Raw genomic sequence first — 13,001 nt, forward strand, 5'->3', positions numbered from 1 at the left:
ATAAACGCAGTTCACCCTAAGTTGGGCTATGTCCACGATGGTAGAGGAGTTCTCATTAATAAAAAAGAGTTTACACAATGCATAGGTTCAAGAATAATCATTATTAGTGAGTTCTAATTATGAGTTTAAGCACAATAATGGCCTTAGGAATTAATTATAGGAGAATAGTCTCTTTTATAGTTGAGGGGAGTCTCTGGCTTCCGCTAGGGTTGATGTGGACTCTAAGAGCTTTTATTCTAATGTTAACATGTGTCGCATTGTGATTGTTCTCTTAACTGGAGAAGAATCCATGTGCTTCGGCTAGAATGTCTTAATAAAGTTAACCGGTATTTGGTAGTTTCAAAATGATAAAATATGGTACAAACAAGACTAAATGGTAGTTTCACGAGACATTTCAATTAATAAGCCAAATTCAAAATAATTGTAAAAATCAAATTTAACTCCTAAAACGCTCACAGTATTGAATGAAGCAGCATGGAAGTCCACACCCACTCTGAAGAACATAAAATAGCTTATACAAAACGTCACATGTAGGACCCCATAAAAGTAGTTACAACTCCTTGAAGAATCTTCAACCAACTATAAGAAATTAAGAATGGGGTGTTCTTCTACCTCAAAAAAAATAAAAAGAGTGGAGTGTTCTTGGTGGGCACCACACCCCACGCTCACAATCATCTCCCTGAAAAACCCATGTTTACTTGTAATAAAAATCGATCGCAACCGAAAACTACCGCGACGATCCGACACCACGCGGCTCGGAAAATGATTGCAGCGAAGGTGCTTGCCAAAAAGCCTCAGACATAAATGATTAATTACCGTTTGTCTCCAACAAGTAAAACCCCATTATTTTCTCGGCCGGCTAAAGAGCAAAAAAGGTCCCTCCCTCCCTCTCGGCCAGTGATTGATGCTTTTGCTTGCTTCGACCCCATGACTTTGTTCCCGCACATGCCGGCCTCTTCTGGGTGTCGTAATTTTCGTAGTTTTTTTTTATGAACTTTGCTTTGCTCACTCATTGAGGGCGTCGTGATCTGTGCATCCTTTTCTGGGTTTTTGTCTTTTGATTAAATTTGAATTTGTGTTGGGTTTTTTTGTTTATTTATGGTCCCATCCCATCTTATGGTGTTTGGTGGTCGTGGTGGGTGTGGGGTTTTGGGGTTTTCTCATTTGATGAGAGAGAAAGAGAGGGCGAGCGAGCTGTAAAGGGGCACTCGGCATTTGTTTGACTAAGTTGGACCTGGATTCCTACTTACGTTGCTTGCTGCCCGTCTTTAACCCCTCCTTTTCACTTTTGAAGTTTGATTAAACAACTGGTTTCTGGGTCTCTGTTCCTCCTCTCCACCCAATTTCATGAAGCTCTTGTTTTCCTAGAGAGAGAGAGAGAGAGAGAGAGAGAGAGAGTAAAGGTTCTCTCTTCCCACCTCAGCCATGGCTCCAGCTGGGAAGGTTTCTGAGTTTTGCAGACAAGGCAATGACTGGTAATCTCTCTCTCCCTCCCTCCCCTTGTACACCACTTTCATGGACAGAAATATGACCCTTTTCTTCCAGGTTCAATTCTCAAAATTAATGTTCTTTAAGGCCAGAATCTAACTATATTTCAATTGCAGCCTTCAATTCTATTTGAATTCAGATAGAATTCTATAATTCAATAACGAATAAACCCCTTTTGTTAAATTGTAAATTGTTTATTAAATCACTCCGTTACTAAGTTTTCTTCAAGGCTTTAATCTTCATTATTCTTCTTTTTTAGGACTTTATTCGAATTTAATTAATTGGTTGTTGAATTTATCTGTAAGGACAGAGGAGCAGAGTTTGATTCCATTTGAATTACAGCTTTCAATTTTATAGTTCAATTCAGATACAAGTCTATAATTCAATCCAAATAAACCTTATTCTGTTCAAATGGAAATTCATTATTTCATTGACTAATGAAGGAAGCTGGAGAGTATGGAATTGATGTATTATTTTTTTTTTGTTTGTTCTCTCTCTGTAAGGTTTTGCAAAGCGGGATTGCCAAGTGATATTACTGTGGTCGTGGACGGCGTGAGCTTCCATCTTCACAAGGTATGTATGCACCTATCATTTGATGCGGTGGTTCTGCAATTTGGGGGGATTGAGAATGGATAGAAAATAGAAAGGCTTGGGTTGTTCTCAAGCATCAGAAATAAGTAGTTGACTAGTTTGGTAAGTTATGCTAGATTTAGCCATAAGCCTTAAGCTTTTCGCTTCTCTCTTGTAAATTGGCCGTGCACTCTAAGCTTCCAATATATGTGTCCGGTCCAAAAATAGGGGTTGAGTGGTTGTCCCCCCTGCCGCTATCCCCTAATATTATATTCATGTCGCTGATGGCTTCGTTTCACCATTAGTGATTAGCTTTTATGTTATGTTAGGTTTATTTCTGCAGTTGGTGTGGCTTTTTCTATATTGCGGTCTGTTGTTGTTCTTGTTGTCTTTCCCCCTAAGGATGTTTTTATAATGGAAAATAAAATCATAGTTGTTAATTGTGAATTTTAAGTAGGACTTGTCACTTATAATATTTATAATCTCCAGTTTCCTCTCATATCAAAATGTGGGAAGATATCACATATGTACGAAGAGTCCAAAAGCACACGCAAGAGCATTTTCACTGCAGTTCTGGAGGAACTCCCAGGTGGCCCTGACATGTTTCTGATTGCAGCTAAATTCTGCTATGGTATGCGAGTGGAATTGACTCCAAGAAATGTAGTAATCGTGTACTGTGCAGCGGACTACCTTGAAATGACAGATGAGTATGGAGAAGGAAACTTGCTCTCAAAGTCAGAGAGTTTCTTCCATAAGAATGTACTTCACAACTGGAAAGACTCTATCTTGGCTCTTCAAAGTTGTGAGACTGTAATTGAAAGGGCAGAAAAGCTTCACATAGTAAACAAGTGTGTAAATGCTATATCGGTGATGGTTTGTACAGATCCTAGTTTGTTTGGATGGCCCATGATGATGTATGGTAGCTTACAGAGTCCTGGTGGAAGCATCCTATGGAACGGAATTAACACTGGAGCGAGAATTCGAAGCTCTGAGTCTAACTGGTGGTTTGAAGACATCTCATACCTTAGTGTGAGTTTGTTTGAGAGGCTTATCAAGACAATGGAAACAAGGGGTATAAGACCCGAAAACCTAGTAGGTGCTATAATGCATTATACCAGAAAGTACCTGCCTGGCCTAGGACGATGGCAGGGTGGACAACACGGTATACCCAGAACAGTTACAAGTTTTAGTTTGACGCCCATTGCCCTTGATCAAAGGGTAGTTTTAGAAAGCATTGAAAAACTTCTTCCCCTCAAGAAGGGAAAATCATTTTGCCGTTTTCTACTTGGTCTTCTTCGTGTTGCATTAATATTGGGTGTCAGTCAAACCTGCAAGGACGCTTTGGAGAGAAGAATAGGGATGCAGCTGGAATTGGCAACCCTAGATGGTCTTCTGATTCCTACTTATTCAGATACTGATGCATTGTATGATACTGACTGTGTTGAACGAATAATACATCATTTTATGTCATCAGAATCAAGGGCTACACCATTTTCTCCGTCATCATTTGACATGGAAACATCACCATCATCAAGACCTTTACAGAAAGTTGCAAAGTTGGTAGATAGCTATATTGCGGAGGTTGCTTCGGATGTGACTTTAAAACCAGGAATGATACGCTCTCTTGCGGAGGCCCTCCCAGAATCTTCAAGAACTTTATATGATGGGTTGTATAGGTCACTGGATATATACTTCAAGGCACACCCTTGGCTCTCAGATAAAGAGAAGGAAGATCTGTGCAGCATCATTGACTTCCAGAAGCTATCTATTGATGCATGTTCCCATGCATCTCAAAATGAGAGGTTGCCACTTAGAGTTGTTCTTCAAGTCCTGTTCTTTGAGCAGATGCATTTGAGAACCGCTCTAGCTGGTTGTCTTCATGGCTTGGAAACTCAAAGTGGCCCTGCAGGTCCTGCGACTGTCCCAGGTGACATGGCTGGCCAGATTATACAGAGGGATGGGTGGGTGACTATGGTGCGTGAGAATCGCGTTTTAAAGGTGGATATGGAAAAGATGAGATCTAGAGTTGGTGAACTCGAAGAAGAGTTCAGTAAAATAAAGCAAGAGATGAAAAAGGTGAGCAAATCACATAGCTCCCTCAGTTCTCCTCGTGTGGTTGGCAGGAGGATTGGGTGCAGTCTTCTTTCGAGACCCTCTGATGCTAAACCAGATACTGTTGAGAGTACTCGGCCATCCCCAAGATCATCAGTTGAGCAGGCACGTCCTTCGACCTTGCATTTTAGACACAAGAAAATTTCCTTACAAAGCAATTAAAGCTTTGCCTCGGTAAGTAGAGGCTCTGGTTGGTTCCCAGAAAATATGTGAGAAAGGAATGGAAAAATTCATAATCAACATTCTCGAAACGATTTCCATGTTTTGAGATAGTTTCATTTCCTTCATGTTTCTGTTAACCAACCAGAATAGTTCCAGAAGTGTCTGAACGGAGGATGGTACGCAACCTATCCATACTAATAGAAATATTGTCGTTGTAAATTTGGATTCTGAGTACAGAGAGAAATTCTTTTCACCTATTTATACGACAGTGGTTGGAACTTTGCAGTCATCGTAGGATGAAGCGTTTTATTTCAAGAAGTTACGGTTACCTTACCTGTAACGGAATGCTAGTCACATCCAAGATTTGAACTCATAGGTCCGCGCTCCTCTTCTTGAGGGGCCTTGTGACAAGTAAATAGACCTTGTTTCACAGAGAGAAGAAATTTTCCTTCTTTTGGTTTTTTTTCTTCCAGTTAGCTTGTTTCTGGGTTTATACATGTACATCCTTATGAACCAAATTGTAACTTATAGGTCTGTGAAATACTGGAAAATATCAGCTGTCATATATCTGAATTTGTTTGCCTTCCCTTGAGGTGGTTTGATTGGAATTTCTGTTCATTAAACAGTGGAAATTTTCTGTAAATGAGGGAGTGCAGTTGCTGAAAGCAAAGGCAAGGTCCGAGTCTGTTTAATCTATTGTGTTACGTGATGTGAGAGACAGAGAGAGGGATAAATAACCGGTTACATCCCCGGTTTTTCCGTTTAATTGTTCAAATTCTAAGCAGAGACGGCCAAAGTTTTCATCGTCAATGTTTCTTTTTTGCTTGGAGTGCTAACTGCTAATAATGCCACCGAAGAAAAGAAAATTTCTGTGTGACAGATTTTAATGTAAAAAGTTAGGTGATAAGATTTTAATAAGGTAAAGTATGAAACATTGCAATTATTTGAATTTAAAAGACATGCTTACTTGTTTAAATTAAAGTGCCCACCATCCAAGATGTCAAACATCTTAAGAGTGTAGAGAAAAACCAGAAGTTTTAATTTTCATTTTATTTCGTTTATTTTGAGTTTGTAAGGCTAAGTATATGAGTTAAGCTTGGAGATGGAAGTATTTATTCGTTTCTTGACGGCTAGGTAAGACTAAGCTCATTAGCTTATTCACATCTCTCTAATGTGGTGGAGAGAAACTTTCTGGTATCAAATGCATAGTTGCATCATCCGTCCAATAAATACTTGTCACGTGTTCAAAAAGTACACCACACATTCATAAATGCTTGCTAAATATGGTCTAGGGAGTAAAAGTTGTACTTTAAGAACCAAGTCATAACTGTAAGTATGAAATAGTATGGTATAAGTAACAGGAAAATAATTTCACACTTCTGATCTTTTCATTATCATGACAGTGGTGTTTATTTTTCTAAACTTTTGAGTTTGAATGTGTGATTCGAGCACATGTGAATGTAACTAAATTACTTAGTTCTCATTAGTTTAATAAACAAAAAAATTAAATCCAAGAAGGATGCCAAATAGGCCCTTATGATTTATTTCTATATCTTGCGGACCTTCCTTATAAGATAGGGAGGGAAAATGGGAAAAATTAACAAATGATATGATAATTACACTAAATTCATTTAAAATACGAAGGGAGAAATTTGAATTGAGTGCAGAGGATGGATCATGCTTGTATAGTCAACTTGGCTAAACTTAGGTATGCTTTGTCGTTAAACGAATATGTTTTTTTATAGTTCAAGTAGTAAACGAAGCAAGCATACCATCAATCGACGCTTTGGCCGAGTGGTTAAGGCGTGTGCCTGCTAAGTACATGGGGTTTCCCCGCGAGAGTTCGAATCTCTCAGGCGTCGATAAATTTTTTTTCTTTTGAATATTTTACAGCCATTCACCTTCTGCCACGTGCTCCTTTTCGTACGGACCAAACCTCAGGCGATAAATCCCCGCGAGAGTTCAAGTCTCTCAGTCAGTTATCGAAATTGTACTGCAACCAATCACCTATTGCCATCTGGAAGTTTTCCACTGACTGGACCGCAGGTGATTACAATCCCCTCAGTCAATTGTTTAGGAACTGTTTGAGTCTCTGACTTCCGTTCGTGCCAGTTTACACACAATGTCAGTTTGCTCGCCGCCACCATCGCATGCGCACCTGCCAAACGCCGTCGTTTCCAGCTCCGCCTCCGAGGCCAGAGCTCCTCTGCAATGTCTCCAAAATCCTAAACCCCATTCCGAACTCGCAAACTCGTTAAAGCTGGTGGCTTTACACCATTCGCCGTCTCGCAACCGCCGTTTCCATCTCAATTGCGCGGGATCAGAGACCATTTCTGTCGCGGAAAAAAATGGTGATTTCACGGAGGCGAAAGCGATGGTTTCTGAGCCGAAAATCGACGGCTCCGGCGGAGGAAATGACAGTGGTGATGGCGGCGATTCATTTGGTGGCAGAGGAAGAGGAGAAGGAGACGGCGGGGGTAAAGAGGAGGGCGGAGAGGGAGAGGAGTTTGGGCCATTGCTGAAGTTTGATGAGGTGATGAAGGAGAGCGAAGCGCGGGGAGTGAAGCTTCCTTTGGACATGCTTGAGGCTGCTAAGACTACTGGGCTTCGGGAGGTGTTCCTTCTCCGCTACTTGGATTTGCAGGTTTGAATTTTTCCTTAATCTTATCGTCATTTCTGTTGAAAAACCTTCAAATTATGGTTTTCGCTACGATTCTTATTGGGGTTGTGATTGAAATTCAGGGTTCAGTTTGGCCACTGGGTTTTTTGATCAAGTACTGCTCAATGCTACGTAACCGGATGCTGGCTGATCCTTCCTTTCTTTTCAAAGTTGGGACAGAGGTTTGCTTTTGTCATTTTTTTCTCTTCGGTTTTAATATTTTTTTGAGTGATTGATGGCATTGGTGATAATCCTATGAGTTACATTACATGTATACCTTGCATTGAAACCGGACCGGTTTACAATCTCTGATCTTGTTAACTACTAAAGAGATCTTTCATTGTCCACCTTTGTAATGCAGATAGTCATAGATTCTTGTTGTGCAACATTTGCAGAAGTTCAGAAAAGGGGAAAGGATTTCTGGGCGGAGTTTGAGTTGTATGCTGCTGATCTTTTGGTTGGAATAGTGGTTGACATTGCTTTGGTTGGCATGTTGGCACCCTATGCTCGGATTGGAAAGCCATCAGTGTCACGAGGTTTATTAGGAAGCGTGCAACAGGCTTGTGCCTCTCTTCCTAGCAGGTTAGCCTTGCAACACAGCATTTTAGGATGCTAGTATTCTGCTGTACGTTTATCTGATGTTGACTTGAACGCGGTAAGACCTCAACAAGTACCAATCTTGTATTGTTTATTACCTTGAACGTAGTCCATCTTACCAGTTGCCTCTGTTTCTATTTTTAATTTGTTTCATTGGGATCATTAAAATGGTGATGCTATATGTTACTCAACTCAGGGCACGAAAAACTTTGTGTGGAATTCGTTGGAAACATAATTCCTCATCTTTTTTTTTTGTCAAAAACATAATTCCTCATCATTCTGATCTTATTAGACAGCTAGAAACTATTAATCTTTAACATCATGCCTGTTTCATTATTTCTGCCTGTATTCATCTTTACACGTTAGCTGTATTTTTTATTTTTATATTTTGAACTTTTTTTATTAATTTTTTACGTCGAATCCTTATGATAATGAATCTTGAACGAAATTGCGCTACCGAGCGCAATGACGTTCTAGGATTCATATAGCCGACCCCACTTAGTGGGAAAAGGCTTTGTTGTTGTTGTTGTTTAAGTTTTTTTATTAATTGCAGTATGCTATCCATTTAGGTTGATCATCGTAAAGGTTGTTTCTATGATTCATTTTTTGGTTAGTTATGTTCTCTTGTTTGATAGGTTATTATGATATCTACTTTTGGCTCCAATGAAATTATAGTTTATCTTGTTTTGAGGTCATTGTATTGTGGACATTGCAAAGCCAAAAATGAACTGTTAGGCTGTTCCCTCACTGCTTGCTACAATGAGGATCCAGTGTGATTTTAATACTGAATTTGTCTGCTTTGGGATACTTAAGTTCAATATGAAAGGGTTTGGTGTGAGTCTTGTGAATGGTTTAACACGAAGGAGGAGATCTTAGTGAGCCTACCCATTGGGAAAAGCTGTTTCCTTTCATTCTTCCTCATTTACTGTTTTGGTTGGCTCCCAATAATTTGTGAGCCCCATGTTGAGCTGCAGAAATTGATGAAAACACAATGACTGAGATGGTGACATAAATTAAATTTCTTTAACAAATGTGGGAGTGTAACTTAGGGTTATCTTTTGGGACCTTTTTGGGACCTCATAATTGTATTCTCTTATGTCTTGAGGTTGAATTCAAATCGATGAGTCCTCCTAGAATTCTTCTTTTGTGAAGCATTGCATGGTCTTCATTAAATTTTTCACTGAATATATTCCTCTTATGCAGCGTCTTTGAAGCTGAAAGGCCGGGATGTAAATTCACAGTCCAGCAGAGAACAGCCACATACTTCTATAAGGTAATACATCTGATTAGCAATGTTTAACTTTTTCTTTTAGTAACGAATAAGTAATTCGTTGACTTCTGGACTGAAAATATTGAAGACAAATGTTCCATTAAGAAGAGGCAGGGTGGAGTTTTTCACTCTTTAGTTTTTTTAATGTAGTTCTTGCTTAATGATTCTCTCTTCAAATTAGGCTTCTGTACCAGTTTCATGTAGCATTCTTAATTGTCTAGACCAAAATCTGGGTTCTGGTTCTTTTTAATTGATTGAAACATGTTGGTCCAGGGTGTGTTGTACGGATCAGTTGGCTTTGTATGCGGTCTTATTGGACAAGGAATTGCAAATATGATCATGAATGCCAAAAGGTGTGCTTTTATCTAAATATAATTTTCATGTTATGTCTGTTTTTCTGTCAGATGTCAGTCACTCTTGCTTGGATATCTGCTTGGATATCTGCTATTAAATGTGTTTTTAAGGGCCTGTTGTTAACCCTTTCGTTTTTAGGCTTTAGCTTTCATTTTTGTGTGTGTGAGAGGTAGAGGGGAATGCGTATGAGGAAAAAGAGGCATGAAGAAGGGTAGAGGGACAGAGGAGGGAGTAATGAAGGAGAGTATGAAATGAAACTTGAAAGTGAACAACTCGAAATTGTTGCCAGCTTTTAGTTTTCATTTACCATTCTATATGCATATCTTCCACTTCTCTCCCACCATCCTTCCTCCACCCTTCTACATCTCTCCTTTCTCTCATGCATTATCTCCTCTGTTTCTAACAAAAAATGAAATGGTTATCAACCTGGCCTTAACTTTTGATACTTATATAGTTACGATAATGGATCACATCAAACTGGCCCTAACATTTCATACTTATTACGCTGATCATTGTGCCTGCCCAAGCTGTCGGGGGAAAAGACATTGTATTTGGAACATAAAGATCCTTCCATTGTTAAGTTAATTTATTGTTGTCCACAACAGTGAAATTGGTAAATTGGTACTGACAACCTGAATTAGGTGTTTTGAATGGTATAAATACAAAGATCGCCCAAAACTTTCACCGAACCAAACCAAAATGAAAACAAATTCTCCTTTTTAATGACAGTATTCACTCTCTTATTCTTGTGTGTCATCAGGAGCGTAAACAAGTCAGAAGGGGACATACCCGTGCCTCCTCTCGTGAAAAGTGCCGCTCTTTGGGGTAGGTCCTGCTCTCTTGTTCAGATTTAAATTCTTCTCCTCATCTTTTTTTACAAGTCCAAACTTGTCATTGAACTATCTACTGCTGTATATTGGTTAAGCAAGTTTCTGTCGGTCTTAGTTGTGAAGTCATGGAATAAATAACTAAAAGATATGCATAAACTATATTTCGACAAATGGTCGCTGGATAAAATTAATTCCCTGTTCTGATCTGATAAATCTGTGCCAAATGGTATCTTATGATATAGGAATAATGTCAAATGGTACTTGACACAGCTTTTGTTTTTGCACTTGAAAAGAAGGGAACAGTATATTACTACATTTGGATCAGTTGTTTCCGAGATCTTCGATGGAGCGGAAGCATATTCTTGTCCTAAAACCAAAAGTTAATATTAATGCAGTCGTCACTGCAAGTTATTCTCGCTTTATTCATATGACACTAATTTACTAGTCACTTTGATTACTTGTGTACATTTTTGCATGTGCAACCTGCCAACCTCAGTTACACAAACTGTTTTGCTCTGTTAAATCAGGTGTATTTCTTGCTGTCTCGTCCAACACTCGTTATCAGATCGTAAACGGTCTGGAAGGGCTGGTTGAAGCATCACCGTTGGCAAAACGTGTCCCGCCTGTTGCGATGGCATTCACTATAGGCGTACGATTCGCCAACAATATCTACGGTGGTATGCAGTTCGTAGATTGGGCTAAATTAAGCGGAGTGCAGTAGCAGCAATGCATACCAATTACCAACAGATGTAGCTTCTCAGTTTTCAGATGTCAAACGGACGATACGTTCTTTTACATTTTCACTCAGATTTTGTCTGCTAGATCAATTCGATAGGGGTTTGACCTAGATAAAAAAAAATTCCGGGAAATTTCAGTGGTTTAATGGTGAAATTGAAACATTTGGTATGTACATGATTGATATTGGTAACGTTAGTGGTAACAAAGAAACTCTTATATACGGCTGCCCTCTCATAGAAAGTGGAACTCACGTTTGCGTACACGAACTGTGGGAGGGCTGCCGTTATATAAGAATTTATCATGCTAGCAATGGCATGCCTCTAGTCTACCACATGATCTTTTACCATCTTAACTGAATAATAGTAATCATCAATTCCGGGAGAGAACGATTTTTAACCGTTGATGCACGTGAAGACAACTGAAGGTTGCAATTTCATTTGACAATGGTACGATTTTGCTTTGGTATTTAATTTATGTTGCAACGAGTGATTGACAACCGAGCTACCACTGCCTTTTCTCCAATGCCATTAATACACCCTTTGACGAGTTTGCATCAGACCACGCCTAACAACGTTTTTTTATATATTATGAAAACGGGTGATTGAGATTTACGTAACGGTTTTGTCGGGCATGGGTAAGACTTTTATCGAGGTCCATATATGTACCACTATCCTCTTATTGTACATTTCTTTTCTAATAAATAAATATCGTACTTTTACTAAGAAAAAAAAACCCAGGTTATTTAGACCAATCGAACAATTAGTTAACCATCATATTTTACACGGCACCCTCATTGACAAAAGTTTATATTTGCTATCCAACAGTGCTAAGTCAAAAAATAAAATTAAACTGACTGTTAGATTGATAGAGATCCTAATGTTGTAAGAATTTGTAACTTTGTTATGGTACAGTCTTAACATGGACTAAAAAAAGATTGAAAATATTCTAATTATAAATTAAGCTGGGCTGGTGTTTTTACGAGAAATCTTTAGTCAACCTTCTTGTAAAAGATTTTTACTTAATCAAGCATGTTATTATTAGATAAAAAGTTACTCGAACAATTTCTTTGTCTTCCACGTCCTTCCTCCGTGGCCGAACCTTGTGGAGGAACACTTAGGTTTTTGGAGCATTGGATTCTCACAATTGTTTGTGTTACTCAAGCCAACATTCTCGCATCCACTTCATCCACAGCCGCTCGCACATGTGCTTTCCTCTATAGTACCAATCAAAAAGACAGTAGTCACTACGATGCGACGAAATGGATTTTGGAATTTATTAACATTCTTCAAATGATACTAGTGCATGTTGTTGCACCAAGGGTGTTTTGTATCCATTGGGCAAAGACAGGTTGTAATTGTATAGCGTTATCTGAAAACATATCTTGCAGGTGCCCTAAAGCGCTCATAGTATCATTATGAATATACAAACCGATTCCTTTGAAAATATTATGTGAGTTTTTAAAATTTTATTGAACGCATCTCATTTGTCAATTCTATACGATACTAATATTTCTATCAAGCATAAGTTCTATTACAAGTCATCAATGTATTTCCCCTTTTTTTGGATGCCTTGTTTAGTATGTCGGACTGTACTGACTACTTCAATCAGATAGATTAATTTGTACATAGAATAGTACTAACTAAATTGTAGGCGTTTAGTATTGAGTTAGACTAAAAGAATGATCATTTTATATTGTCCGATAAGAACTAAACTAGAGTCTCACTTAACCTAATTGTGATGACCGTTTATGTGCTTAGTTCTAATTTATATAACATTTTTAGATGAGTCTCACTTAATCAATTTTTAGCCAATTTACTTCTTGAAAATGTTAGTCGCTGTCAATTTTATTGTGAACTTTTATTTCAACCAGTTAACCCTTGATATTTATAAATAGCCAATTACTTCCATGTTACATTACTCAACATTTCATCCAATTTTTATTCGTCATGTGGACAACACTTGAACGTCACTTTGTTGTACTTTAGATGTGTTGTTGCTATCAGACCTCGGTGGTGGGTTTTAGTGAGGGGCAAAATTTACCATTTTAAGTGGTTGTGTTAAACATGAATGAAATAATAGATGAAAATTTTGAATATCTGAAATTGAGGAAGAAATGAACTATTTATATAAGTTTAGGGGATAATTGGCTAAATTAAAAATTTAGGAAAATAATTGTAATAATCTACAAATTTAAAGAGTAAATGAGCAAAAACCTTAAATT

The 13,001-nt window shown here is 38.4% G+C and overlaps 2 protein-coding genes and 1 non-coding gene across 5 annotated transcripts; all 3 read left to right on the forward strand.

Moving 5' to 3' along the window:
* The first annotated feature begins 610 nt into the window (after window positions 1-610).
* LOC103448010 (BTB/POZ domain-containing protein At3g44820) lies at window positions 611-4,940 on the forward strand. 3 transcript variants are annotated; one of them, XM_008387246.4, is made up of 3 exons: window positions 611-1,475; window positions 1,992-2,061; window positions 2,548-4,940. In XM_008387246.4, exons 1-3 carry the CDS (start codon window positions 1,426-1,428, stop codon window positions 4,330-4,332), a joined length of 1,905 nt encoding a protein of 634 aa, XP_008385468.2. In that variant the 5' UTR covers window positions 611-1,425; the 3' UTR covers window positions 4,333-4,940. The 3 variants fall into 3 exon arrangements, with proteins under 3 accessions (XP_008385468.2, XP_028944448.1, XP_070664985.1); XM_029088615.2 differs by having other exon boundaries at window positions 611-875; XM_070808884.1 differs by having other exon boundaries at window positions 904-1,545.
* A 1,172-nt stretch (window positions 4,941-6,112) lies between these two features.
* On the forward strand, window positions 6,113-6,194 carry TRNAS-GCU (transfer RNA serine (anticodon GCU)). The gene has a single exon. It is a non-coding gene; the product is annotated as a tRNA-Ser (tRNA).
* A 132-nt stretch (window positions 6,195-6,326) lies between these two features.
* Window positions 6,327-11,108, forward strand: LOC103448009 (protein RETICULATA-RELATED 1, chloroplastic-like). The gene is made up of 7 exons (XM_008387245.4): window positions 6,327-6,976; window positions 7,075-7,173; window positions 7,353-7,573; window positions 8,792-8,861; window positions 9,132-9,211; window positions 9,973-10,037; window positions 10,570-11,108. Exons 1-7 carry the CDS (start codon window positions 6,455-6,457, stop codon window positions 10,761-10,763), a joined length of 1,251 nt encoding a protein of 416 aa, XP_008385467.1. The 5' UTR covers window positions 6,327-6,454; the 3' UTR covers window positions 10,764-11,108.
* Window positions 11,109-13,001: the final 1,893 nt, after the last annotated feature.

The sequence above is a fragment of the Malus domestica genome, chromosome 11, assembly GCF_042453785.1.
Source record: "Malus domestica chromosome 11, GDT2T_hap1".
In the NCBI taxonomy this organism is placed as follows: domain Eukaryota; kingdom Viridiplantae; phylum Streptophyta; class Magnoliopsida; order Rosales; family Rosaceae; genus Malus; species Malus domestica.

Bases quoted from the DNA above. Each gene is read 5' to 3' on its own strand.
- LOC103448009 (XM_008387245.4), top strand. From the start codon at position 6,455: ATGTCAGTTTGCTCGCCGCCACCATCGCATGCGCACCTGCCAAACGCC. The intron at 7,574-8,791 runs GTTAGCCTTGCA...CCTCTTATGCAG, and splicing joins TGTGCCTCTCTTCCTAGCAG to CGTCTTTGAAGCTGAAAGGC. The intron at 8,862-9,131 runs GTAATACATCTG...ATGTTGGTCCAG, and splicing joins CAGCCACATACTTCTATAAG to GGTGTGTTGTACGGATCAGT.
- LOC103448010 (XM_029088615.2), top strand. From the start codon at position 805: ATGATTAATTACCGTTTGTCTCCAACAAGTAAAACCCCATTATTTTCT. The intron at 876-1,991 runs GTCCCTCCCTCC...TCTCTCTGTAAG, and splicing joins CCGGCTAAAGAGCAAAAAAG to GTTTTGCAAAGCGGGATTGC. The intron at 2,062-2,547 runs GTATGTATGCAC...TATAATCTCCAG, and splicing joins TGAGCTTCCATCTTCACAAG to TTTCCTCTCATATCAAAATG.